This window comes from Pristis pectinata, chromosome 6 (assembly GCF_009764475.1).
Source record: "Pristis pectinata isolate sPriPec2 chromosome 6, sPriPec2.1.pri, whole genome shotgun sequence".
Classification (NCBI taxonomy): Eukaryota; Metazoa; Chordata; class Chondrichthyes; order Rhinopristiformes; family Pristidae; genus Pristis; species Pristis pectinata.
In genome coordinates, this window is record NC_067410.1 from 98989469 (window position 1) to 99015708 (window position 26240).

General features: G+C 40.1%; 1 protein-coding gene across 7 annotated transcripts in view; it reads right to left on the minus strand.

Annotated features, from left to right (window-relative positions):
• Window positions 1-216: 216 nt before the first annotated feature.
• Window positions 217-26240, minus strand: part of LOC127572100 (transcription factor Dp-2-like) — a 166789-nt gene continuing 140765 nt past the window's right edge. For all 7 annotated transcript variants that reach the window (XM_052018982.1, XM_052018980.1, XM_052018979.1 and 4 more), the window contains 5 exons: window positions 21226-21294; window positions 18478-18629; window positions 16965-17131; window positions 2731-2830; window positions 217-2400 (listed from right to left, as the gene is read on the minus strand). In XM_052018982.1, coding sequence (XP_051874942.1) covers window positions 2205-2400; window positions 2731-2830; window positions 16965-17131; window positions 18478-18629; window positions 21226-21294 — 684 coding nt within the window. In that variant the 3' untranslated portion in view covers window positions 217-2204. The remainder of the gene's footprint in view (window positions 2401-2730; window positions 2831-16964; window positions 17132-18477; window positions 18630-21225; window positions 21295-26240) is intronic.

Consider the following 26240-nt stretch of genomic DNA (forward strand, 5'->3'; position numbering starts at 1 on the left):
CAGCTGGGAGCAAAGGGACACTGTGCTTGCATGCTACTGAATAAGACTGCTGCCTTTGATGCTACATCACCAGCCCACCTGGTGTACACTGTAAACAGAGTATTTTGTTCATGTTCGAATTCATTCCTCAACATCCACTACAGCTAAACATGCAGAAGCTTTACACATGTAAAGAAGATCAGTCAGTTCCCATTTGATTGTCTTTAAATTATTTTATTCCATGTTCTACAATACAAATTTTTTTAGTTTATTGTGGAAATATTCTGTCCTGATAAATCAGGAAGCAGGTAGCTGCACCATCACCAGAGGCCATGCAGGTATGTTCATCAGCACAGTCAACAATGATGTCCTTGTTTTAAACCATACCAAAAGGTATACCTTAACATGTCACTTGCAGCAAAACAAATTTATTTCTTAATATAGATATATATATATATATATATATATTTATATAATATATATATACACAGTGAACATATTTCTACAAAGTGGATATAAAACTTGAATGAAAAATTAAGAACATGGCTAATTATTTACAAAAAAAACACAATTGGTTTGAAATTGGTCCTGGATATTGGTACTAAACAGACAATAACAAACTGCAGCCCACCACAGCCCTTACGTTATGTGAAGTCAGTGGAAGAGTAAAAGGCATGGGACCTGAAGAAGGCTGCTGATACGCTGACACCTGTTTTGCACAACTGTCCATAATCAATTTCACCCTCAATGAGTTCATAAAGGTTTACATCTGCAGGTGACAGACTCTGAAAGGAGAGGTTGGTGTGTGAACGCAAGGCCATAAATTACCGTATTTCAGTAACTGTTCTATCTGGTGCACCAGACAGAACCCGTATTTTATCCGATATTATTCTTCTATGAGAGAAAGTTAGAGGTTAACCAAAAGAGTAAAAATTATATCTGAGAAAGATGATCGCTTTTGCCATCATATAATTTTTAAAAAGACAATGTACAAAAGCTGGAAGTAAGTAATGAGGTGATTTCTTATACTATTTGTTATCCTTTCTCCTCTGCCTGAAAACGTTTCCTTGTTCGGCTACTGCTATCTGGAACCCAGTCATCCCCTGGTTCCTTCATACAGGGATCATAATTCACTGGCGACCCTCTACAACTGAAAGTTGGTAAATTATTTGACTACACGTCTTCTGCGCTGATTCTAATCTCGCCCGATCTCCAAACAGGTAGATTTGAATGGAAATTGCTGGATAGTGATCAGGACAGGGAAGTCTGACCAATCCTCTTTCCAATTCAGACAGGAGATCAACTGCAGTGATCTGAAGATTAGCTAATTCTAGGGACTGAACTTGGCACCTTTCTAACCAGTACAGACAAACTACTCATCAGATAAATCAGCACGGCCACTGGAGGAGCAGAAGTGTTACATTTTGTCGCTGATCATTGTTGCTGTGTTTGATCAACACCTTGGACTTGTTCTCCTCACTTTCTGGACATCGTCATTGATAAGGAATGCTATTTGATTTGTTGCTAAACACTCAAAACAATCATTCACAAAGTGAATTTAAGACTACAAAATTAAAATTATATTCTTTTGGAAAGAAAAGGTCCTTCCAGATAGATGTCATACATTAGCTTCGATCAACATTAGAGTCCCTTGCTTTAGAACTGGGCAAACACGCTAGTGTCGAGAGGAAGCTTATGTTACTTGTTCCAAGTACTTCCCTGCCAGGAACTCAAAAACTCCATGGGTTCCAATCACGCCACTACCCCCAGCATGTAAAAATTGGAAAATAACTACAGCAATTTGTTTCACCTCAACACCAAATCCAAACATCAGCTACACAAGCACAAGATACATTTATAACACCAACACTGAAATAACCAGGTTGCTTACTTCACAGCTTTCCTAAAAGGTAGAAGCGGTGAAGGGCAAGATTGAAAGTTAAAACAAACCAGAACAAAATAAGGTAGCAGCTATTAAAACTGTGCCAGCCAATCAGCTTTGGATCATTTTTTAAACTGGATGTGATAACGTGTAGCAACAAACCAGAGGCTGCATCACAGGATTCCGTACATTCACACAGAATTGGTGTTTATTGTTCTCTCCCTCAGCTTACAGTCTGCGAGGGTCAGTCACAAAGTTGACAAGAGCGGATGGTGAAACACAGTACAGTACAGCTTCATTACGAACACACACGAGCAGCTTGAGAAGTATGTCAGCACTCTCCTTACTCTCCTTCAACAAGTGAAGAGCAGTCGTCTTCGTCGTCATCATCGTCTTCGTCATCATCATTAAATGAGCATGGTGTTTCACCTCGTGATTCAAGGTGCGATGCAACACTGCTTGAGTGGTGACTCTCTGGAGCAAGAAACTGTCCTGTTGCTAAGGCAACTTCTACATCCAATGAAAACCCAGGGTTTATACTGTTGGATAAAAAAGAAAAACGAAACACTCATGCAGCACAGTAATAATACATTTCTGTCATTTGCCAGTTTTACACGTGGGTGAAAAGTTGAATGCTTTTCATTAGAGGCTATTTAGTACCATTTCAGCAAATTGTGCTCAACAGAACTATTAACAAGGATAAGTAGGTTTGCAAATATTGACTGTCAAGAGTTTGGAAAAACATAGAAATGATTATTAGAGGAGAGATTAACAGGTTGATCAGCAATTTCTAACAGTCGAAGAAAGTAGTCCCAATTAACTATGGAAGTGTGAGGTATTCAAATGCAAATCCATCATAATTTGCTTACCTTGACTGTGAAATAGATCCAGTTGTTGATAAAGCAGAGGCAGTCTGCATTAGATCTGAAGGCACTTCACTGTTTGCCCAAGATGATCCTTCCGCCATTTCTATCAGAAACAGAACAGCTAAATCACAATTCTACAGCAAGGAAAATGCATTGAGACCTGCATGGACTAGTGCATCAATGCCTGCAGTGCAAAGTCAATACAAGACCAATCAATACAAGCCATACTTAGCAGTCTTCCACTTCCTTCCACCATGATCAGCTGATGAAAAGAATAGTTTGGATTCACAAAGTGCCTTTAATTGTTTCAAATTCCAAACAGGCAGTCACTATTGTAATGTAAACTAAACAAGATCCATTAACAGCAAAGAGATGAATTACCATATAATCTACTTTATTTGTGTTAGTTGAGGGCTAGATTGTGTTATTGTGGGGTGTTTATTCGGTCTCATCTGAAAGACTGCACCCTGGACAATGCACCAATTCTGGACCATGCTGGTGAGTCAGTTAAGATTAGGTACTTCTGAGTCACAGGCAAAAGTGCTACCACTAAGCCAATGCCAACGTCACTGTGTTCCAGTGCAGGTTGCCTTCAATAATGTATTTATACTGAAGGTGCCAACCTGAGACAATAGCTGGAATTCAAAACTGACTTCATGTTGCCTGGTTGGAACTCCACAGTCATTTCATACTGTGGGTGTGGTCAGAGCTCTCCTCCAGGTAAAACTTTAAATATTTAGAACCATAGGACAATACAGCACAATACAGGCCCTTCAGCCCACGATATTGTGCCGACCTTCAAACCACACCTAAGACTATCTAACCCCTTCTTTCCACATATCCCTCTATTTTAAATTCCTCCATATGCTTATCTAATAATCTCTTGAACTTGACCAATGTATCAGCCTCCACCACCACCCCAGGCAGTGCATTCCAAGCACCACCACTCTCTGGGTGAAAAACCTCCCTCTGACATCTCCCTTGAACTTCCCACCCATTACTTTAAAGCCATGCCCTCTTGTATTGAGCACTGGTGCCCTGGGAAAGAGGCGCTGGCTGTCCACTCTATCTATTCCTCTTAATATTTTGTATACCTCTATCATGTCTCCCCTCATCCTCCTTCTCTCCAACGAGTAAAGCCCGAGCTCCTTTAGTCTCTCCTCATAATCCATACTCTCTAATCTAGGCAGCACCCTGGTAAATCTCCTCTGCACCCTCTCCAATGCCTCCACATCCTTCCTATAATGAGGCGACCAGAACTGGACACAGTACTCTAAGTGTGGTCTAACCAGAGTTTTGTAAAGCTGCATCATTACTTCACAGCTCTTAAACTCGATCCCACGACTTATGAAAGCTAACATCCCATAAGCTTTCTTAACTACCCTACCCACCTGTGAGGCAACTTTCAGTGATCTGTGGATATGAACCCCCAGATCCCTCTGCTCCTCCACACTGCCCAGAATCCTGCCATTAACCTTGTACTCTGCCTTGGAGTTTGTCCTTCCAAAGTGTACCACCTCACACTTCTCCGGATTGAACACCATCTGCCACTTGTCAGCCCAGCTCTGCATCCTATCAATATCCCTCTGTAAGCTTTGACAGCCCTCCACACTATCCACAACACCACCGATCTTTGTGTCACCTGCAAACTTGCTAACCCACCTTTCCATCCCCTCATCCAAGTCATTAATAAATATCACAAAAAGTAGAGGTCCCAGAACCGATCCCTGTGGGACACCACTAGTCACAGCCCTCCAATCTGAATGCACTCCGTCCACAACCCTCTGCTTTCTACAGGCAAGCTAATTCTGAATCCACACGGCCAAGCCTCCCTGGATCCCTTGGCCTCTGACCTTCTGAAGAAGCCTACCATGCGGAACCTTGTCAAACGCCTTACTAAAATCCATGTAGACCACATCTACTGCACTACCCTCATCAATCTTCCTGGTCACCTCCTCTTTTAGTGGGTCACCACTCTTTGGCGAGTCAGCACTTGCCTTTTGGGAGATTCCATGTTCATGAACACTGAATTAAGGGTAAATTGATTTATCACAGGATTTGACCACCAATCCTTTTTAATTCCTATCAAGACATCACAATGATTTAACCCCAGCAGTAACAAGTCCAAACATCATAAAACATCCTTGCTGGGAGATTTGCTGATGTTGTTGGGGAAGATTTAGACCGAGTTGGCAGGAGAATGATGCTCAGGGTAGGTGCTCGGATGGGAAGGTACAGTCATAGAACACAGTATACAGAACAGTACAGCACAGGAACAGGCTCTTTGGGCTACAACTAATTAAGCTAACGACACCTAATCCCTTCAGCCTGAACATGGCCCAGTCATCTAGAGAACAAATAGGAAGTACAGTAGGCAGAGCAGGCAGGTAAATACACAAGGGAAATACAAAACTAAACTGCACCTATTTTAATGCAAGGGGGTCTAACTAGTAGATGAGCCCAAAAGCTTTAATTATCACATGGGACTACGATCTTATTGCCATCACTGAGACATGGTTGAAAGCAGGGCAAGACTGGCAATTCCAGATCCAAGGGTATAGAATTTCAGATGAAACAGAGGGGATGTAAAAGAGGAGGTGGCATTGCACTGTTAGTCAAGGAATGCATTACTTCAGTTTTGAGAGAAAGTGTCCTTGAAGGCTCCTCAAACAAGCCATTTGGGTAGAGGTTAGGAACAAAAAAAGGAGTCAACAGTTAACAGGAGGTAGAGGCACAGATATATTGGTATTGGTTTATTATTGTCACTTGTACTGAGGTACAGTGAAAAACTTGTCTTGCATACTGCTCATACAGATCAATTCATTGCACAGCGCAGTTACATTGGGTTAGCACAGAGTGCATTGATATAGTACAGGCAAAAACAACAACAGTAAAGTGTCACAGTTACAGAGAAAGTGCAGTGCAATAAGGTGCAAGGTCACAACAAGGTAGATCGTGAGGTCATATGTAGGCAAGGAAGAGGAAAATGAAATAGAGTCTTTCCAACAGAACATTGAAGTTTCTGGCACCAAATCACCAATTAAGCAACTGTGCCACATACTGAAGGTACTTTGGCAAAGTATGATACAATTCCTGAGACATTGAACTGGTTATCTGCACTCAGTGACATGCCAATACAACCTGTCTCTTGCTTTATTTAGCATATAAACAGCTACGAGAAAAACCATGAGCTAATAAATGCCAATCCAGTGCATGTCTCTTAACTAATCACCTCAAATTCCTTCTACCGTTTCCACAGCCCACAATAGACACATCATTAATAATCCTTTGCTCTCATGTCACTGAATTCAAGATGATCTTGCCACACATGAAGGAATAGTTATCCTAAAAAGCAAAATTGTATCCTGCTGTTTTTATAGGAGATGTAGACGTGGTATAACTTCACAAGCTGCTTCTTATGGTTTAGTGCAATCCTTATAACACTCTGATTGCTCTGCAGAGCATAAAAATCAGCAGGGATGATTCACACTCTGATTTCCACTCACGTCCTGTGGTGAACAATTGAGCCTCAACCTCCAACAAGTGCCCTCAGACTGGTGAATCATGGCCTCACTAAAACATTGACTCACTTCATCAGAAATAAAACCATCATAAAGGTGAAGCCTTGTCAGCAATTCTGTGTAAACTATAACCTGTGTTTTATAATATCAGCCTGCATCACTCAACACCATTTTCACACAGATGATGCTGAATGCTATATGCAATAATTGCCATTTTAATGTTAAAGTATGATAGATGTGAAATCTACTCCTGATTATTCTACAGACACAAGAGACTTGAATCTGGAGCACAAAACAAGCTGCTGGAGGAACTCAGTGGGTCAGGCAGCACCCTTGAAGGGAAATGGACAGTTGACGTTTTGGGTTGAGACCCTTCATCTAAACTGAAAGAGTAGACTGGAGATAGCCAGTATAGAGTGGCAAGAGCTGGCAAGGGATAGGTGGATCCAGGTGAGGACAGGTCGATTGGCAGATGGAATCAGATGGTGGAGAGAGAAAGATGGAAATACTGACGGGAGGGGGAGACAATAGCCGGAGGCAACAAAGGGCTGCAGATGATGGAATCTAATAGGAGAGGAAGGTAGAACATGGAACCAAATTAGGGAGGTGGGGTGTGTAGATGAGAACAGCAGGGGGTGGTTATTCCAGGTTCTTTTCTGATTATTCTAGATAACTTTGTGCTTAAAATATTGAATGACCTCTTAATTTTACTTGAGGAACATTGATTCCAGGTACATCAAATGAAGAGAGGTTAAGCAGACCTAGTCTATGTTCTCTGGAGTTTAAAAGGAGATCTCTTTAAAACAAACAAAATTATTACAGGGTTCAACTGGGTGAATTCAGGTTGATATTTGCCCTGGTTAGGGTGCCTGGAACCAGGTGTACACTCTCAAGATAAGGGTCAGCCATTCAGGATTGAGACGAGAAGAAATTTCAAATCAGTAAGATTGAAAGAGTGCAGAGAAGATTTACTAGAATGTTGTCGGGTCTTCAGGAATTGAGTTATGGGGAAAGATTGAACAGGTTAGGACTTTATTCCTTGGAGCGTACAAGAATGAGGGGAGATTTGACAGAGGTTTACAAAATTATGAGGGGTATAGACAGAGTTAATGAGAGTAGGCTCTTTCCACCTAGATTAGGAGCGCTAAGTATGAAAGGACATGGCTTTAGGGTGAAAGGGGAAAGGTTTAGGGGAAACATTAGGGGGAACTTCTTCACTCAGGGAGCGGTGGGAGTGTGGAACGGGCTGCCATCTGACATGGTAAATGCGGGCTCACTCTTAAGTTTTAAGAATAAATTGGATAGATATATGGAAGGGAGAGGTCTGGAGGGTTATGGACCGAGTGCAGGTCAATGGGACTAGTGGAATAAAGTTTCAGCACAGACTAGAAGGGCTGAATGGCCTGTTTTCTGTGCTGTAGTGTTCTATGGTTCGAAATTTCTTCACCCAGAGGGTAGTGAGTCTTTGTTGACAATACCCAAATGATTGCCCCTCCACAGATCTCTCGGGACTGCTGGATTTTGGGATTTTTGCATGTTTCAAAGAGGTAACCTCTCATTCTTCTAAATTCAAGAGACTATAGGCCAGGTCTGCTTAAGGGAATCCAGAGATGCAGGGCCAGTGCAGGACAGTGGCACCGTGGTAGAAGATCAGCCTTAACCTGTTGAATGGAGGTTCGAGGGGGTGAATGACTACTGCTTCTATTTGTTTTGTTCTTATAACTAATAGCTTTTTAATGAACTATACCATCCATAGTAAACATGGCTGGTAAGGATACATTCACCAGATCAGAACCGTTAGTATAAACACATTAAATTCTGAGCGCCTTATTTTACAAAGGCTTTGAAGAGACTGCATAAGAGATTTACCAGAATCATAGAGGAGTTCAGGGACTGCAGTTATATGGTTAGGTGTAGTTTCCACAACAAGAATTAGTTTCTTTAAAGCAGAGGAAGGTCAAGATGCCACAAGGGTCAGTACTGAGCCCTTGGATACTTACAATCAATACTAATGACTACAAAGAAAGGACTGAGTGTAATGAATCCAAGAATACCGATGACAAAAAGCTAAATGGGAAGTTGTAAAATGGACACAAGAAAGCTGCAAGGTGATGCTTGCCAAATGGAGTATAATGTGGGGTAATGTGAGGCTATTCACCTCAACTGGATTAACAGAAAAATAAAATATTTACTAAATATGAAATTGGTAAATATTGCTGTGTGGCAAGATCTTAGTGTGTTGGTTCAGAAACTTAGTGCGCAGGTACAGCAGCCAATTCAGAGGGCTCATGGTACATTGGTCCTCATTGCTAGGGGTTAGAATACAAGAGTAAGAAAGTCTTCCTATAACTGTACAAGGTTTTAATGAGATGTGGAGTGCAGCATGGGTCTCTATACCAAAGCACATATGCATAAATTGTGAAGACAATGTTGAGTAAATTCACTAGATTGATATATGGGGTGAGCAGATACTAAAGTGAGCTTGTCCAATCTTCACTGCAGTTTAGAAGAATGAAAGGTTATCCTACAAGTGGGTAGGGTGGTAAAGGCAGCGTATGGCATGCTTGTCTTCATCAGTTGGAGCACTGAGTGCAAGAGTTGGGAAGTCATGTGGCAGCTGTATAAAACTTTGGTTAGGTCACATTTGGAGTATTGTATGCAGTTCTAGTCACCACACTAAGGGAAGGATGTGAAGACTTTGGAGAAGGTGCAAAAGAGGTCCACTAGGATGTTGCCTGGATTGGAGTGTACTAGCTATAAAGAGAGGTTGGACAGACTTGGATTGTTTTCTCTGAAGCATCAGAGCCTGAGGGCGACCTGATACACGTTTATAAAGTTATGAAAGGCACAGATAGGATAGATGGTCAGAGTCTCTTTCCCAGGGTGGAAATGTCAAATACTAGAGGGCACAGGTTTAAGGTGAGAGGGGGAAAGTTTAAAGGAGATTTGCAAGGCAAGTCTATTTTTACAGAAAGTGACAGGTGCCTGGAACGATCTGCCAGGGGAGGTGGTAGAAGCAGATATGATAGCAATGACGAGGGGCATTTAGACAGACACACGAACAGGCAGGGAATAGGGGGATACAACTGTGTGCAGGCAGATGGAATTAGTTTAACTCTGCATCATGGTCAGCGCAGACACGGTGGCCAAAGGGCAGTGTTCCTGTGCTGTGCATTTCCACCTTCGAGAAACATTTAGGATTCTTAAAAGGAGCTGGATAATTAAGCAGTTTCCTCTGGTAGGAGAGTGGATAAATGATTGGCCTCTTAGGAGTGAGGGGAGGAGACTATTTACTTAGAGGGCTGTAATTCTTCTTAATTGTATACCCCAGAGTGTTATTGTTGCATAGTCATCGAGTCTAGACAAGAGGGACAGAAATGGATTTTCTGATACAAAGGGAACCAGTGGATCTGGGATAAAAACAGAGAACCCTGGAAATACTCAGCAGGTCAGGTCACATCTCTGGAGCGGGATGAAGCATTTCAAATTGTTCCAGAAAGAGGATCTATCTGAAACATTAAATCTGTTTCTCTCTCTCTACAGATGCTGCCTGACATTCTGAGTATTTCCAGCAGTCTCTCTTTTTATTTCAGATACATTTTTTTAAGCTTCACAAAGGATTTGGGGATAAGGGGAGAAAGGATATTTAGTTGATGTAATTAAGTTAGTTTGTAAAAGAACTGGGTGGGGGCGGCAGAAGGCAAAGATGGTTTTTAAACAAAGTGGTTTCTATAAACTGCAATACATGAAGGGAGCTGTGAGAAGATTTAACAATAATTTTTTAAACAGGAAGAATCTAGGAGGCGAGAGAGAGGTGGGGGATTGGAATTAGTTAAGTAGGTCTTTCAAAAGAACAGCAACAACCCCATGGGCTGAATAGTAGCACTGGAACATCCTGTGATAAATGCTATTACACATCCTTGCGCATGGGCAGCCGAATGATTCGGGCAATGTTGACACGCTCCTAATCCACCGCAGAACACAAGTGGGATGGATTCAGAACGCCAGCCTTTCACACATTTTTTAGCTGTTTCTATTGGAAACGATTCTTTCATATTAAGTGGACACTTGATGGTTTTACCTTTGTAGTAATTAATAACCTGTTTACATCGCAACAGATCTTGCTCAGTTTCTTGAAAACTGTTCCAAATCCTAATTAACCTGCAGTCTTGATAACAAAATGCATAAAGACTTCCTAAAATATTAATGCTGGATCTGAATTACCTATCAACTCACCCCAAAACATTTGTCTTTTATGTGGTTATGCCATTTTTTTCCACATATCTTTTAAAACAATTTCATGAATTTGTCCTACAAAAAACACTAAGCAAAAACGAAATCCACCAGCTTGTAGCAGGCACTGAATAAATGATAATAAATTCAGAAAAGAACAGAACCTTAAAGAATGTTCTCTGAATGTCAATTGGGAATGGGTTAGTAAGTGTTGCTATGGTAACCACTGGAGCTGCTGGAACTAAATATCCTCTCTTTCTCGACCCCCTACCTTAATGGAACAAAGGGGTTTTCAACAAAGCTTTGAATTTCTTAGTATTTCCTTCTACTTGCTTGCAATTACATACTCAGGGACTCATTAACTGCTCCCCTCCAAAAAAAAAATTAAATTTGAGTGAAAAACATGTAATGTTAACAATATAAACTAACTGTGAGGGATGATGCAGATGATAATTATGTATCCTCTCACCAGCCGAAACACATAAATCAGGAATACTGCATTTCAGCAGTGGTCTGTTAGGCAAAGGGTGTTGGGTTAGCGGTTGGATTAACCAGACAAATTTGCAAGCCAGTTCAAAAGGCAATAAACAGGGTGCAATCAGAATCCAAGTGAAAATAATTGCCACAGTGCACTGATAAGTCAGGCAAGTTTAAAAGGAGCATTCATGTGCAGGGATCTAGTTAAAGGCATACATCTATTGAAGCCGACTGTCGTGACAAAATTTATTGCTGCTGTATCTTCATTTCCTGTCCTTTTGGGGAAAGGGAGAATACAATTTTAATAGCTGTTCATTTATTAGACATTTTTAAAATGCTATTTTCCAAGACATGAACAATAAGTTGTACAGAAGTCAATATAATTAGAAATTCTTTCTAATAAGGTCATACTTTTCAGTGACCTAGCACACAATTCTTTGTTCAAGAATAGCAATAAATTTGGCAGCTTATTGACAAAATACAACTGAAACAAAAACATGCATTTATATAACCTTAGGATAGGTCACAACCTAATTAGGATATCCTAATCTGCTTCACAGTGAAAGGAATGTTCTTGAAGTGTAGTCACCATTTTAACATAGAGAATTGCAGTACCTGATTTATGTACAGCTAACTCTCACAAACACTGATGAGACTAAAGACCAGTTAATCTGTTTTAGTGATGCTGGTTAAGATGAAAATGTTCTGCTTGGTAAAAACATTTTGCAATTACTGCTGTCAGATTAGTCTTCCACTCACCAACTTTGGATAGAGGGACATTCCAACAAAGAAACATCCTAGATGAACATACTCAAAGTTGAATGAGTTGCCACTTACAATGAATCAACTCGTAAGTTAAAGGGATGCTGTGTTACCAGAGTGACTTCTTTTGAATGGGATCTTGAGACTACTTGCCAAAGGAACATGCTATGGCATTCATAGAGTCATCGAAAGGTACAGCACAGAAACAGGTCCTTCATCCACTCAGTCTGCACCGACCATCAACCGCCCATTTATACTAATCCTACACTAAACTTGTTTTATTCTCCCCAAATTCCCAGCAACTCCCCCCAGATTTTACCACTCACCTACACACTGGGAGCAATTTACAGTGGCTAATTGATCTATCAACTTGCACATCTTTGGGATGAGGGAGGAGATCTATGTGGTCACAGGAATAACTCCACACAGACAACACCCACAGTCAGGAATGAACTCAGGTTTCTGGTGCTGTGAGACAGTGGTTCTACTAGCTGTGTCACCCTGCTGAAGAGCACTGTTTGAAGAACATAAAGGGTCTAATATTCCCCTAGTATTCTGGGCTATATACCTTGATCAACCTTGATTATCTGTTCATTATTCATTTGTTGTTCATGTAACCTTGTTACCAGCAAACAGACTGTTTCCCAACCGAGGCAAATGCAGATTAAGAATAATGTTATTGGTTGTGGAGCATTTTGCAATGTTGCAGGGTTATGAAAACCATTACACTGATGCAAGATTTTTCTTCACTGCAACAAGAAGTTCACACTTATTTTTCTCTTGAATTTACATGGTTCAGTGCAGGTTTTCTTCTCTGTCAGTCAATTATATCTGTTATTATTTTAACCTGCATTCATTTGTAACAACTGAGGAGAGGGGAATCAACTAAGATTCTGATCATCTGTGAGGTTAATACCATAATTCCAAGCAAACTCATGTCCAAACTTCTAGAGCTGGGACTCAACACCTTCCTTTGCTACCACGGTAGTGGGTTGATTCTCCGATGAGTGCGAGTACATGAACAAGATAGAGAGCCTTAGTGACATGGTGCCATGACAACAACCTTTCCCTCAATGTCAGCAAAACAAAAGAGCTGGTCATTGACTTCAGGAAGTGGGGGTGGTGCACATGCTCCTCTTTACATCAACGGTGCTGTGGTCGAGAGGGTTGAGAGCTTCAAGTTCCTAGAAGTGAACATCACCAATAGCCTTTCCTGTCCAACTACATAGCTGCTATGACCAAGAAAGCTCACCAGTGCCTCTTTCCTCAGGAGGCTAAAGAAATTTGGCATATCCTCTTTGACCCTCACCAATTTTTATAGACACATCATTGAAAGCATCCTATCCAGATGCATCACGGCTTGGTATGGCAAGTGCTCTGCCCGGGACCGCAAGAAACTGCAGAGAGTTGTCGACACAGTTCAGCACATCATGGAAATCAGCCTGCCCTTCATGGATTCTGTCCACACTTCTTGCTGCCTCGGTAAAGCAGCCAACATCATCAAAGATCCCACCCACCTCAGACATTCTCTCTTCTCCCCCCTCCCATCGGGCAGAAGATACAAGAGCCTGAAAGCACGTACCACCAGGCTCAAGGATAGCTTCTATCCCACTGTTATAAGACTATTGAACGGTTCCCCTTGCATGATAAGATGGTACTGGTTTATTATTGTCACTTTGTACCGAGGTACAGTGAAAAACTTGACTTGTAGTACAGGTCAATTCATTACACAGTGCAGTTACATTGAGTTAGTACAGAGTGCATTGAGGTAGTACAGGTAAAAACAATAACAGTACAGAGTAAAGTGTCACAGCTACAGAGAAAGTGCAGTGTAATAAGGTGCAAGGTCACAACAAGGTAGATCGTGAGGTCATAGTCCAGCTCATTGTATAAGAGAACCGTTCAATAGTCTTATCACAGTGGGGTAGAAGCTGTCCTTAAGTCTGATGGTACGTGCCCTCAGGCTCCTGTATCTTCTACCTGATGGAAGAGGACAGAAGGGAGAATGACCCGGGTGGGTGGGGTCTTTGATTATGCTGGCTGCTTCACCAAGACAGCGAGAGGTAAAGACAGAGTCCCAAGGAGGGGAGGCTGGTGCCCATGATGCACTGGGCTGCGTTCACAACTCTCTGCAGTTTCTTGCGGTCCTGGGCAGAGCAGTTGCCGTACCAAGCCATGATACATCCAGATAGGATGCTTTCTATGGTGTATCGGTACCTTGACCTCACAATCTACCTTGTTATGGCCTTGCACTTTATTGTCTGCCTGCACTGCACTCTCTATAACTTTAACACTTTATTCTGCATTCAGTTATTGATTTCCCTTGTACTGTCTCATGCACTGATGTGATGAGATGATCTGTATGGATGGCATGCAAAACAAAGTTTTTCACTGTATCTTGGTACATGTGACAATAATGAACCAATTTACCAACTGAAATATCTGCCTGGATTTTGCAACAAACTATTCCCAATAATAAAAATAGAAAATGCTGGATATATTCAGCAGGTCAGGTAGCATCTACACAAAGAGAAGCATCTAATGTTTCAGAACAAAAACTCCATCAGAACAGGGGAAAAGAAAACAAGGTAGTTTTAAGTTGCACATTTAAATATTTAATTCAATGTCAAATCATGTAATGAAAGCAAAGAGAGTGAAAGTCATATGGGATTGAGAGAGAGAGAGAACAGTAGTTTCAAAAGTTACTTTAAAATCTAAAAGTAATTAAAATGTGAAAGAATGAGACTTCACACAGGTAGAAGTTAATCTGCATTGCCAGAGAAGTTGCTTGGCATCAACATCTTTAAAATGTATTTACTGACAGATGTAGGTGGTGCTGGAAGGTTGATGTTTATTGTCCATCCCTCTCTGACCACTGAACTAAAAGGCTTGTTGGACCATTTCGGGGGAAGTTAAGAATCACTGTGTTGGTGGGTCTGGAGTAACATTGTTGTTTGCAGGTTGAGTGGTTATTAGATACATAACTATATTTGAATGCAGAGACTCTTAAGTGAGATAGTGATAAAGCATAGCAGTTTCCTGATTTATGCACTCAGATGCAGATCGGCAGTCCTTGAAGTTGCTGTCCTATTATTCTCTAATGACGGAGACTGCTAACAGCCTCATTGTTTTTACTGCAAAATCTGGGCCATTGGAAAGATAAATTAAGCAGCATCTTCCTGTATGAACAGGGAATATATGTGGGTGTGAGATTTGCAAAAAGGACATTTTCGAGTAGGCTGGCCTAATCAATTACAAAAGGAAGGTCAATTAGGCACCACAATATACCACATGACAAACAGCTTGTATTTTAGATTTTACTTAGCTATTACAACATTTATTTACGCTACCTGCTGTTTATATGATTACTACATTTTGGTAATCACAAGGAATGATTACACCTTGTAAAATGGTGTGATTTTTTTTCCATTTCAAAAAGAGGTTTAAGTGTTACAGTATCTTGTTAATCTTGTTTAAGATTCTGGTTGAAAAGCTGCATCTTCCATTATTCAAAAATACATTCTCAACAACAGGTGCCATTTAAGTTCAGCTCTGTCCCTCCATAATAAACTATTTTTTGGTGAGGATGTTCGACAACAATATCTGCTGACAGATTGGAAGGCCAGAAATGACATGTCTGTTGGAAAGATTCACCCTTTTGATAATTTTGTCTGTAAAGATTAAACTCTGAGGCCAAGATAAAGGGGAATTTTAATTTCCATCTCAATAAACTGAAACTGCATGGGTTGAATGTAGTAAGAGGTCTCAAGGCATTTCCCAAGAGTGCTAGTGAACAAAACTGACACAAAGCTGCACAAGGAAAGAGGATCAGAGAGGTGGAGAGGTTTAGAGAGCGAGTTCCAGAGTTTGGGAACTTGGTACTTGATCAGAATCAGGGAATCAGATATCTTGGGATGTTACAAGGCTGGAAGAGATGACATACACAAGGATGGGTAGAACATAGTACAACACAGAACAGGCCCTTTGGCCCACAATGTTGTGTGGACATACCTAATCCCTTCTACCTACAGAATGCCCACATCCCTCCATTTTTCTCTCATTCATGTGCCCTTCCAAGCCCCTCTTAAAAGCCCGCAATGAATTTGCCTCCATCACCCTATGAGGCAACACATTCCGGGTATCCACCACTCTCTGAGTAAAAAACATTCCCCTGACGTCTGTTCTGATCCTACCCCCTCTCACCTTAAATGCATGCCCTCTGCTATTGGATCGCTCATGGGTAGTTATATCCATTCCTGGGTAGTGCCATAAATGGACATAAAAAAAGGGTGAGGCTTTTAAAATAGAGGCAATGCTTACCAGTAGTCAATGAAGGTCAGTAGAAGCTGGAGATGCATGAATAGGGCCTCGTGCAAGTTATAATTTGGGATGACCTCAAGTTTGCAGACAATGGAATGTGGGAGGCCAACCAGAAGTGGGATAAAATAGTCAAATCCACTTGAGATGTGTTGAGTTGGGGTAGGGTAGTGTTACAGGAATTGGAAAGGACTGTTCTGAAGATGTCCCAGATTACGCGGTTCCAAAACTGAGCTTGGAAGCAAACATAACAAAAGTTTGAGAACAATCTGGATTAGTTTCGAACAGATGCCATGAAGAATGGCAATGTCATTGAACAGAGAAATGACACTGTGCTGGGAGCCAAAGTCTTTGGTCTTCCTGATATTTAGTCGGAAGGGATTTCTGTTCACTCTGTACTGTACAGCAAACATGCTGTCTGATAATCTAGGGTTTATGGATGGGTGGAGAAGGGTGCCAGTGGGAAGAACAGAATGCTATAGGCGTGCATGTGGAAAGCAACTCCCCCTTTTCGGATGATGTTGCTGATTTGCAGCAGGAACATGAGAAATTGGAGGTGCCAATGACAGATCCTTGCATGGATGAGGAAAGAGAAGCCGTTTCAGGTGATTCTCGGGTTACGATTGGGGGGATAAAAAAAATGAAATCAGATGAGCGTGTCCCCACCTAGCTGGATGACGATACAGAGGGGGACTGGTGCATAAATACGTTGCATGTGAATTCAAATCATTTTGCTAACAATATGTGGTAGAAGTGCAAAATCACAGTATGGTTATTAAAACAGATTAAACAGAATTATATTGATATAAAAATTAACAGCTGTTTTGCTTAAAGCCACCCAAACTATGTACTAGGGGAGTTCTTAGATTGGTTCTATAAGGAATATGATAAACAGTGCAAAGGATTAAAACCATTGCTGTTACTAACCTGCAACATAGGGCTGCAATACTTTTGGCACCAATGAGTTTGCAGTTTTTAGGTTTTCTGGAGTACATTTGCCGGATTCCAAGCCAAAGGACATTCCCATACGTTTCAAAACTTCAATATCATCATGAATCTCAAAGGTGTTGTCAAAGTTGAAGAGATATTCGAACCTGAGGTAATTTACAAAAATTAATTAATAAGGCTACTGAGCAATTAGCTACAAATTCACACCAATTCAATTTTCATTACCTTTTCTGTTTTATCATGTGAGGTGCAAGAGAATATAGAGGGTCAAACTGGGTTGAAACATGTCTTTAGTTGTACTTAGTCATAGATGGTAAGCGGATTATCATGTACAATGTGCAGTCAATATACTCATTTGCACTGATTTTGATCACTGGAGGGCTCGCAGAGGAATTTTCCCCAGAGTTCTTCATTGCATTGGCACTTTCTTTTAATTTCTTCAGGAGCTTAAAAAGCTGGGATGGTGGGGGTGAAGGTTCCCAGAGAGAGGTATGAGATAGCTCATCATGATGCTCCAGGAAGCATGGGTGGAGCAGTTGATCTTTTTCTGTCCATGTTGTTGCTATTTAGTTGCAAACTAATCAACCTTGGGTAACTTGACAACGTCGGGTTACTGCAAGTTTAAGGCAATTCTTATTCAACATCTCAGTAGAGCACCAGAACAAGAAGGTAGTCATAGCAACCATTACATTGATTTAATTTCAAGAAAGTTCCATAATGGCTGAGACTTCATTTCTGTCTGAAGTGTTCAACATCATGCAGCGATGCTAAAGAATACCCTAATATCACATCAATAATCAAATGTGTGAAGCAGCTTAATTTTTAAAAGCAAAAATATACAAATACACCGGAAACATAAATTTTACATAAATAACTTATGGTGCATCCTTTTTGCGTGCCTTGTCTCCTCACCCCAATCACTTTGGTTTTATTATTTTGTATCCAAACTATTCCAGCTATTGAACATTTGCTTTACAAAATAACTGACTTTTAAAGATTTTGCCACACTTTTCACCTCTGTAGCCCCACTTTCCCTAAAAAATATGGCTTCTGATGAGAATTATTTCCAAATCAAAGAGATACTTCTTGGTCAATCAAGATGTTCAAATGTAACATCTGATGCAGTCACATTATAGATGGTATAAGGTAATTTTGGACAAAATTTTCTCTATTGCTGTCATAAATCCATAAGTAATGAAATGACTGAGGTCAATTTCCACAGAATCTTCCTCGTTTAACCTACACAACTTTGGCACCCAGTTTTAGGGGGACATCCTGAATTAATGGAATAAGTTTCTGATGACCATGTATCTAATGAGCCATACACAGGCAATCCATGATCCTGCTGCACACCTCAAAGGAATCCACAGATGCTGCAGCATAAATGTACCATAATAATGTGGCATGTAAGCAAAGTTAAGAAGGACAAGTAGACTAACCATTAAGTAGGTTAAAATTAAGATTAATGCTCCTCATATAGTTAGGAACTTACTTATCACTGGAGATGCTGCAGTCGATGACAGTCCTTTTGCTGGTGTTGACTATGATGAAAGGCAATTGAATAGTAGAGTTTGGTGCAGGGGGACTCTGTGTCTGTTGTTCCAATTGTCGGTTCCTCTGTACCAGATTTTTGAATGCTATTTGCTTTTGGTGGGAAACGGGGGGGAAAAAAGCTTCAAATTTTAACCACTGACTAAAAATAAATGAAAAACAAGACAGAGTGGCATAAGTGCTTTTTATTAAAAAAAAACTCAATAAAATGAGCCTTTAGAAGAAAAATAGGCAGAGTAGAAACTTAAAAAAAATCAAAGGGAAAATGCTCAAAATAATTATTGGAATAGATCAAAAAGAAAGGAAGGGAGGAAAGTAGGTAGCTCAAAAATTGTGCAATTACAAAGATAGCCCGGTGCACATTCACATGCTGATGCTTGAAAAGCATTAATTAGAACGACATTGGAAAGTAGTGACTCATTATGTTGCCAATCAATTAAAAGTGCTTTGCGCAAAGATTTTGATATTCCAACATCTCTTTTTTTATGACATCATTGGTTGATATTTAAATAAATGAAGATTGTGCAAGGGAGATTGAATAAACAATTGTTTTTATCCAGTTGTTTTAAACTTTGAGTCTGTCACCTACTTCCTCCATGAAGAGGTTATTTTTTCAGGATGATGAAGCAAAAGAAATATTGAACAGAAGTCAAAAACTTCTTCCAGAGTGACAAATCATGGGACCATTAAACACATCGTGTTTGAGGTTACTGGCCTGCTCCCTGCTCTGGTCTGCACAATCTTGTGTTCAAAAAATTATTTGATTGTCAAATAAAACATGCATAGATATTGGTTTCTACAACTCCCTCTTAAATCATGCTACGATCCAATTATGTTCCATGTAAAGACTTTTTCTACCCTTTTCCCCCCACTCATTAACAATTCTAAATTGCTGACCTCTCGATATGCACTTCCCCGTGATAAGAAGCAGAATTTGCCAACTCTATTTTAACACAAGTCTCTTCAAAACATGAAACCAAATTATAAGAGGTTGACTTTGCCCAACATTTATGATTAAACAGAGGGATACCGTGAGCAAGCAAATTTTCAATGTAACATTCTTTCCATATATCACATAACAAAGAAACTCATTTGTCTCATCAAGTCTATGCCAGCTCTCAGAGCAATCTCATTCCTCCCTTTACTTCCTTTCAATCTATTCTCTCTCACATGCCCCTTAACGCACCCTCCTCCCCAATTCTTTATCACCCACCTAAACCAGGGGCCAATTACAGTAGTCTATTAACCTACCAGCCATTTATTGTTGAAATGCATTACAAGGCAAAGCTGGGAAAGCTGCTAGGCCAAGTTTTTGTGTCCTGCAATATTAGGCTGGCTGACAAATATAGACTGACAGTGAAGCTGAATGAGAAAAATTAAACCCCATTAAGTGCCCATGATTTGGAATGGCTGTGAAATGGAGCAGTGACAGGGCACCAACTACAAATCAGGCATTGTCTTTCAACTATTTATAAAAAAAAAATTTAGTTACAGTAGTAACCCGAACAATGTAAATCCCTATGTAATAAAAAGGCACTGTAGAATTAAAATATTTATTTATTCAAACACCGGAATATGCCATTTGGCTCCAATAAGGCTCCAAACTGAGCAATAACATCAGTTCTATCCCTGCAACTTGCCCTCTCCCAAATGCTCATCAAGTCCTCCTTGATTCTTTTGCCACATAGCTACACTAGGGATAATTTGCAGCAGCCAATTAACCTACCATATGGATCTTTGGGATGTGGGAGGAAATTAGCAAACCCAAGGGAAACCCACATGGTTATGGGGAGAAAATGCAAACTCCAAACAAACAGCATTGAGATCAGGGTGGAATCAGGGTCTCTGAAGCCATGAGGCAGCAGTGCTAACTGCTATACCCATGTTATCTGTAACATAGAGCACCTTTAACAAAGGAAATATTCTCCAGGACTTCGCTGAGGTACAACAGGGAGAATGATGACAAGCAACCAAAGAAAATATTAACAGAGATAACACAATGATTGGGCTTTAAGCAGGGTAATACAATTTTTTTTTTGAGTTCAACATAATACAGTATGCTTGAAATTTCAGAAGTACATCTGGAGAAAGTCATGAGTGGAAGCAAGCTGCACTGTGGGAAGGAAGATGGAATTGATTAAGAAAAATAGTTCAAGACATAATTTATATTTTTAGAACATTTTCTCAAGGATGGCCCAAAAGTGACATTGACATAAGACTGAGAACAGGTCCCCTGCCCACACACTCAGCCAAAGGAACATGCTATGCAGTGTTAAGAATATGATTAGGAAACTTGGCAAATGGGCCATGGAAATCTAAATGTAAGAAATTACAATTTCCATATTTTTAATGGAGGTAAATTACTAGATTTCTCTCTCAATAGATATTTGTAATCCTATTTTTAACAGGCAACAAATTAGAGGTTTGTGTATATATAGCTGTACTGTGTGACAATTGCCAAACCTGTGTGATTTTACTTCTACATTTGTGCATTATTCCAATAAGATCAACTTCATATGATAACATGACTATTCACAACAACCTGTCTATGTTAATTTACCCTCTTCATCTTTATTCTGACTCAAGGGTTCAAAGGCTTAATTGCATTTCAAATACAAACACAAGCAACATTGATGTAATTATTCAGGTAAACATCCGAGCACATTTTCTATGGACGTGTATTTGTTACCTGCAGAATCAATTCTTCTAGTTGGGCCCTCTTTTGCTTGATTCGTTCTATTCGTCTCTGTTTCTCCACCTGAAAATTAGATAGTTGCCATTAGCACAGAATGTAGCAGGAACTGATAGAGTGCAAGTCCCTTTGGAATAGACACTGTAATAACGTAAACTGAATGGCTCTGGCCACTTCCGACTGGCCCACAGGGGTCAGAACTACCTAAAATTTGGCAATAATTGGACAATCTTACTTGGTGAGGCTACTGCAATGTAATACCAGTTCATAGTGCAGTGACAGAGGCTAGAGACATGGGATACCAAAAACAGAAAACTAGGAAAAAGCAGCTCAGGCAGCATCCGTGAAGATAGAAAGAGGTTTCAAATTGAGTTTTATTAGAACATTCTAATAAAAAGACTTTGATCTGAATCATCACCTTTGATACTGCTGACCTGCTGACTATTTCCAGCATTTTCTGTTCATATTTCAGACTTCTAGTATCTGTAGTCTTTTGCTCTTCCATGCCAGGAGGCAACTTAACGGCACTTTTCCCAAGTAGATGTGAACTGGACTGCAAAAACTAGGCTCAAAAAGATGCCAAGCATGATGCAAGAGCAGTGTCCCTCTTGAGGGGAAGAACTAGAGAACATTAATATAAAGGAAACAGCAAGAAATCAAATGAGGAAATAGAATACAAGGAAATAGGAGAAGTAGTCACTTGGTCATTCAAGCTGGTCCCACCATTCAATGTGATCATGGCTGATCTGCCTCAAGCTTCAACTCCTCTTCTGTGCCAGTTCCACATAACCCTCAATTCCACGATCTTTCAAAAACTTATCAACTTTTTAAAAATACCTCCAGTGATCTAGGCCTTACAATTCCACGTGATACACTTTTCCAGAGATTCACCTTTGTGAGAAGAAATTCCTATGCATCTTAGTTTTAAATGATTGCCCCCTTATCTTGTAACCATGTTTCCTCTTTCAAGACTCTCCCACCAATAGAAACATCTCAATATCTTCTCTGTCATGTCCTGTTAGTATCATACATTTCAATAAGATTGCCCCTCAGTCTTCTAAACTCCAAAAAGAGATCTAACCTTTATAGCTGTTTAGTGATGGGACAAACTTCTTGTTCCAGGAAATAACCTAATGAATCTTTCTGGACTGCCTCCAATGCTAAGAAGCAACCCAGAGGGAGGGAAGAATGTGAAACAAACATTTTGCTCCACACAGAAACATCTGGTAAAATTAATATAGATCCATTTCAGGGAGGCTGGATGACAGAGAAGGAAATAGAAAGTCATGCTGATAAAATTAGATATGGAAGGATGGGAGGAAATTCAAGTGCAGTGTAAAAAAAAAGTCATGACCTGGCAAACAAAATGGCCTATTTCTTTGCTGTATATCTATGTAAACTAGTTTAGTTGGAAATACATGAACTAGTTCTGGACAAGAAGAGCCAACTTTTATATTGCTGGAGAACCATTGTGCTCACTCAAGATTTTAAAATGGACTTCAACTTTTAATTATTGAGTCACAGTTTAAAAATAGCAACAGTGCTACTTAAAGGATTTGGCTTGACTTCTCTATGTATTACGTAAACAGATATTCCACTTAATGCTGCACTCAGATTGTATTCTCTTCCAATGTCAGTGACCAAAACCTTTCTGCTTGTTAAGTAGGATTTTAGTAAATAAAATGTTTAATCCATACTGCAGTTCAGTTTAACACCTTCACAGGTTCTTTTTCCCCAATTTTCTCCTCTAAAGAAACATCATATATGATGCTGCCAACCAATATTGCTACTGTCACGTCGATTGATGCTGAATCAGATTCCAATTTAAATTCTTTTCATTGCTCTTTTTATTTGGCACCTATAGATTTCTTCCCACACCAGCTGACATAGCTGTGCTGCAGATGTCTCACATGTACGTAAGTGCACCGACTTGCTAGGATGATAATTAACAGTATCTAGGATGTTTCGAATGTACTCTATCCAAGTGCACTTGCAAACTATTTATATTTATTTCCTGAATGCAACGTACTGATTTGAAACAGGGTACTACCCTTGAGCAAAGACTGGCCTTCACATGGCTTCCAATTAACCATAACCACAACTATTCTTTTATAATATAGGATTGTGATTTTCCCCTCAATCCAGCTCCACTATCCCACGATCAAGGCTGATCTTCTACCAGGGGTCTGTTTTCTTGCCCCCTCTCCCTTGATTCCTCTAATATCCAGAATTCTATCGATCTCTGTTTTGAACGCAATCAATGACTCGGCCTCCACATCCCTTAGGAGTACAGAATTACAAAGATTCACTATCTTTTGAGCTCAGATGTTTCCTCAATTCATAATTAAATGGCCTGCCCTTATTTTGATAATTCTAAATTCTAGGACCTTAATTCTAGGGTCCTTAACCAGGTGAAACATCCATCTGCATCTACCTTGTTGAGCCCTCTAAGAATGTTGTATGTTTCAATGAGGAATTTCTCATTCTTCTAAATTCTAGAGAAGAATGGCCTAGCCTACTCAGTCTCTCCTCATACGTCACACGTGCCATCACTTGAACCAATCTGGTGAACCTTCACTGCACTTCCTCTCCTGTAAGTAAATCCCCTTGTTAGGCAAGGAGACCAAACTGTACACAATACTTGAGGTGTGGTCTTACCAAGGCCCTATATAGTTGTAGTAAGACAATTTTACCCAAACCAATGAAGGCCATCATACCATTCGCCTTCCTAATTACCTGCTTCACCTGCACGTTAACTTTCAGTGACTTGTGCAGAAGGAGACCCAGAAGCCTCTGAATGCCAACGTTTTCCAAACGCTCACCATTCAAAAATACTCACAATTTCTATGTTTTTCACTCTGGAGGATAAACTCACATTTTGCCGTATTGCACTTCATCTGCCTTGAGTCCACTCATTTAGCTTGTCCACATCTCCTTGAAGCCTCTTTGCATCCTCATCACTACTCAGATTCCCATTTAATTTTACGTCATCAGTAAGAATGGCAAATTGCAGCTGAAATTGAACTTTAAATAAGTGGTTGCTGCTGAATCTTTATTCAAGATAACTCCAACTGGACTGGAGAATCTAAACCGAGCAGGTATAAAGAGAAACTGAATAATGTACGCTGAGCTTTAGCTTTTATTTTTAAAGCTGGCCTTTTGCAGTCATCACTGCACTGGTCAATTCTGTGACTATTTGCTTTGACAAAAAAGGACACCCAATCTTCAAGTAATGGCCTGCCACGTGTTAACAACATTTTCCTTCTTTATGTGATTATTACTGAGAGCAATAGTATAATGCAGCAGCGTTGATACTGACTGACATACGTGATGCTGTGACAGCATGAAAGACTGATGTCTCTTCCATACAATGTATAAGATAGTGGTGTAAGACAATAATAAATACAAGTAGGCCAAGTGGCCCCTCAAGCCTGTTACACCATTTAATAAAATCAAATCCACTCTCCTGCCCTATCTTCCATTTCCTTCGGTTTCCTCAGGACCCAAAAATCTAACATTTGCGGTCCTGAATGCAGTTAACAAGAGTTCCGTGACCTGAGGTGGCAAATTTCAAATATTTACAATCCTCATAGTGAAGAAATTTATCCACACACCAGTCCTAACTGATTCTCTTGGCTCTACAGAAAACAGCCTTACAGCATCCATCCTTATCAACCTCTTCTCAGAATTCTAAAACTCCAGCAAACATGAATCACACATACTCAATATCCCCTTATACAACAGCCCCCACATGCCAGAAACCAATCTGGTTAACCAAAACTAATCTGATAGATTAGCTCTGAAGTATGCGTAGTAGTCTCAAAGGGACAATTCAATGCACATGTTACAATAATGTTGCAGGCTCTCATTGACCTGTTTGCCAAAATATTACATGTTTATACTGAGACAGTTCCACAACGATTGTTATTCACAAATGAGATAAAATAAATAACATGCATGAAACTTGGACAGTTGGCACATACAGTATGTTTTGTTTTAAACATAGTCACTGTTCAGAATTTTCATGATTCCATTTTGTTTCACCTCATGGACGTGAAAATCAATGCTGTGTATATAAAATTAAAGTTTATCCTTGATTTATTACAAGAATCAAATTATTCTATGGATCATGTATTTTATAGGATAGCTCCACATAGGCAATATTATACATTTGCATTACACAGTGTGTGAAATCCTTGCGGCTTGAAAGAACTAATGTTAAAAAAAAGTTACCAGAGGGTATAAGCTCACAATTAAAACACCGTGAGACGCAATGGTTTAAATTTAACTACATTGCTTAGTGATAGAAGTGTGGAATGGACGACTGAATAAGGCAGATAACCTGGAGCAGTTTGAGGGAGAATTAAGTAGATATGAGAGCATAGGTAATTAAGACTTTGCAGCCATCAAGATGAACTCCATTTTGTACTTACCGTTGTTCTTAACCAATTGGGTATTATAATAATATTCCTAGCAGCACTGACATCAACAAGCGTCAATGGCAGCAAATACAAACAGTATGTTTTGTCCTGGCAATAGATTGAGGACGCTGGATCATATTCATCCTTCCCCACACATGCAACTTTCAGATTCAGCAACCATAGTGAGACCAAGCATGGGGGGCTGGCACATTACACCAAGAAGTTAAAATCAAAGAGGGAGTCATGCTAGGCTGTTCCCCTGCACTCTCTTGGCTGATGATTGAAGATAAATAATGGGGCTGGTTTAGCTGGAGGTGGACTTGCCTGGATCTCTGGGTATAGCATTAAGTGTATTAAGCAGAAAGACAGAAGTATTAAAAAAGGAATGAGTGAGAGAGAAAAAAGGTGAAAAACTAATCAAGTAAAACTTAAGGTTGCACTCTGGGCAAGCAGAAACGTTTGGAGACTAAGACATAATCCAACATCTGTCATTATCCCTGTGTGGCTCAGAAGCATGTTTAAGCCAGGGATACACTGAAATGTAGTTACTGCTGCAATGCAGCAGCCAATTTGTACATAAGATGTTATGCG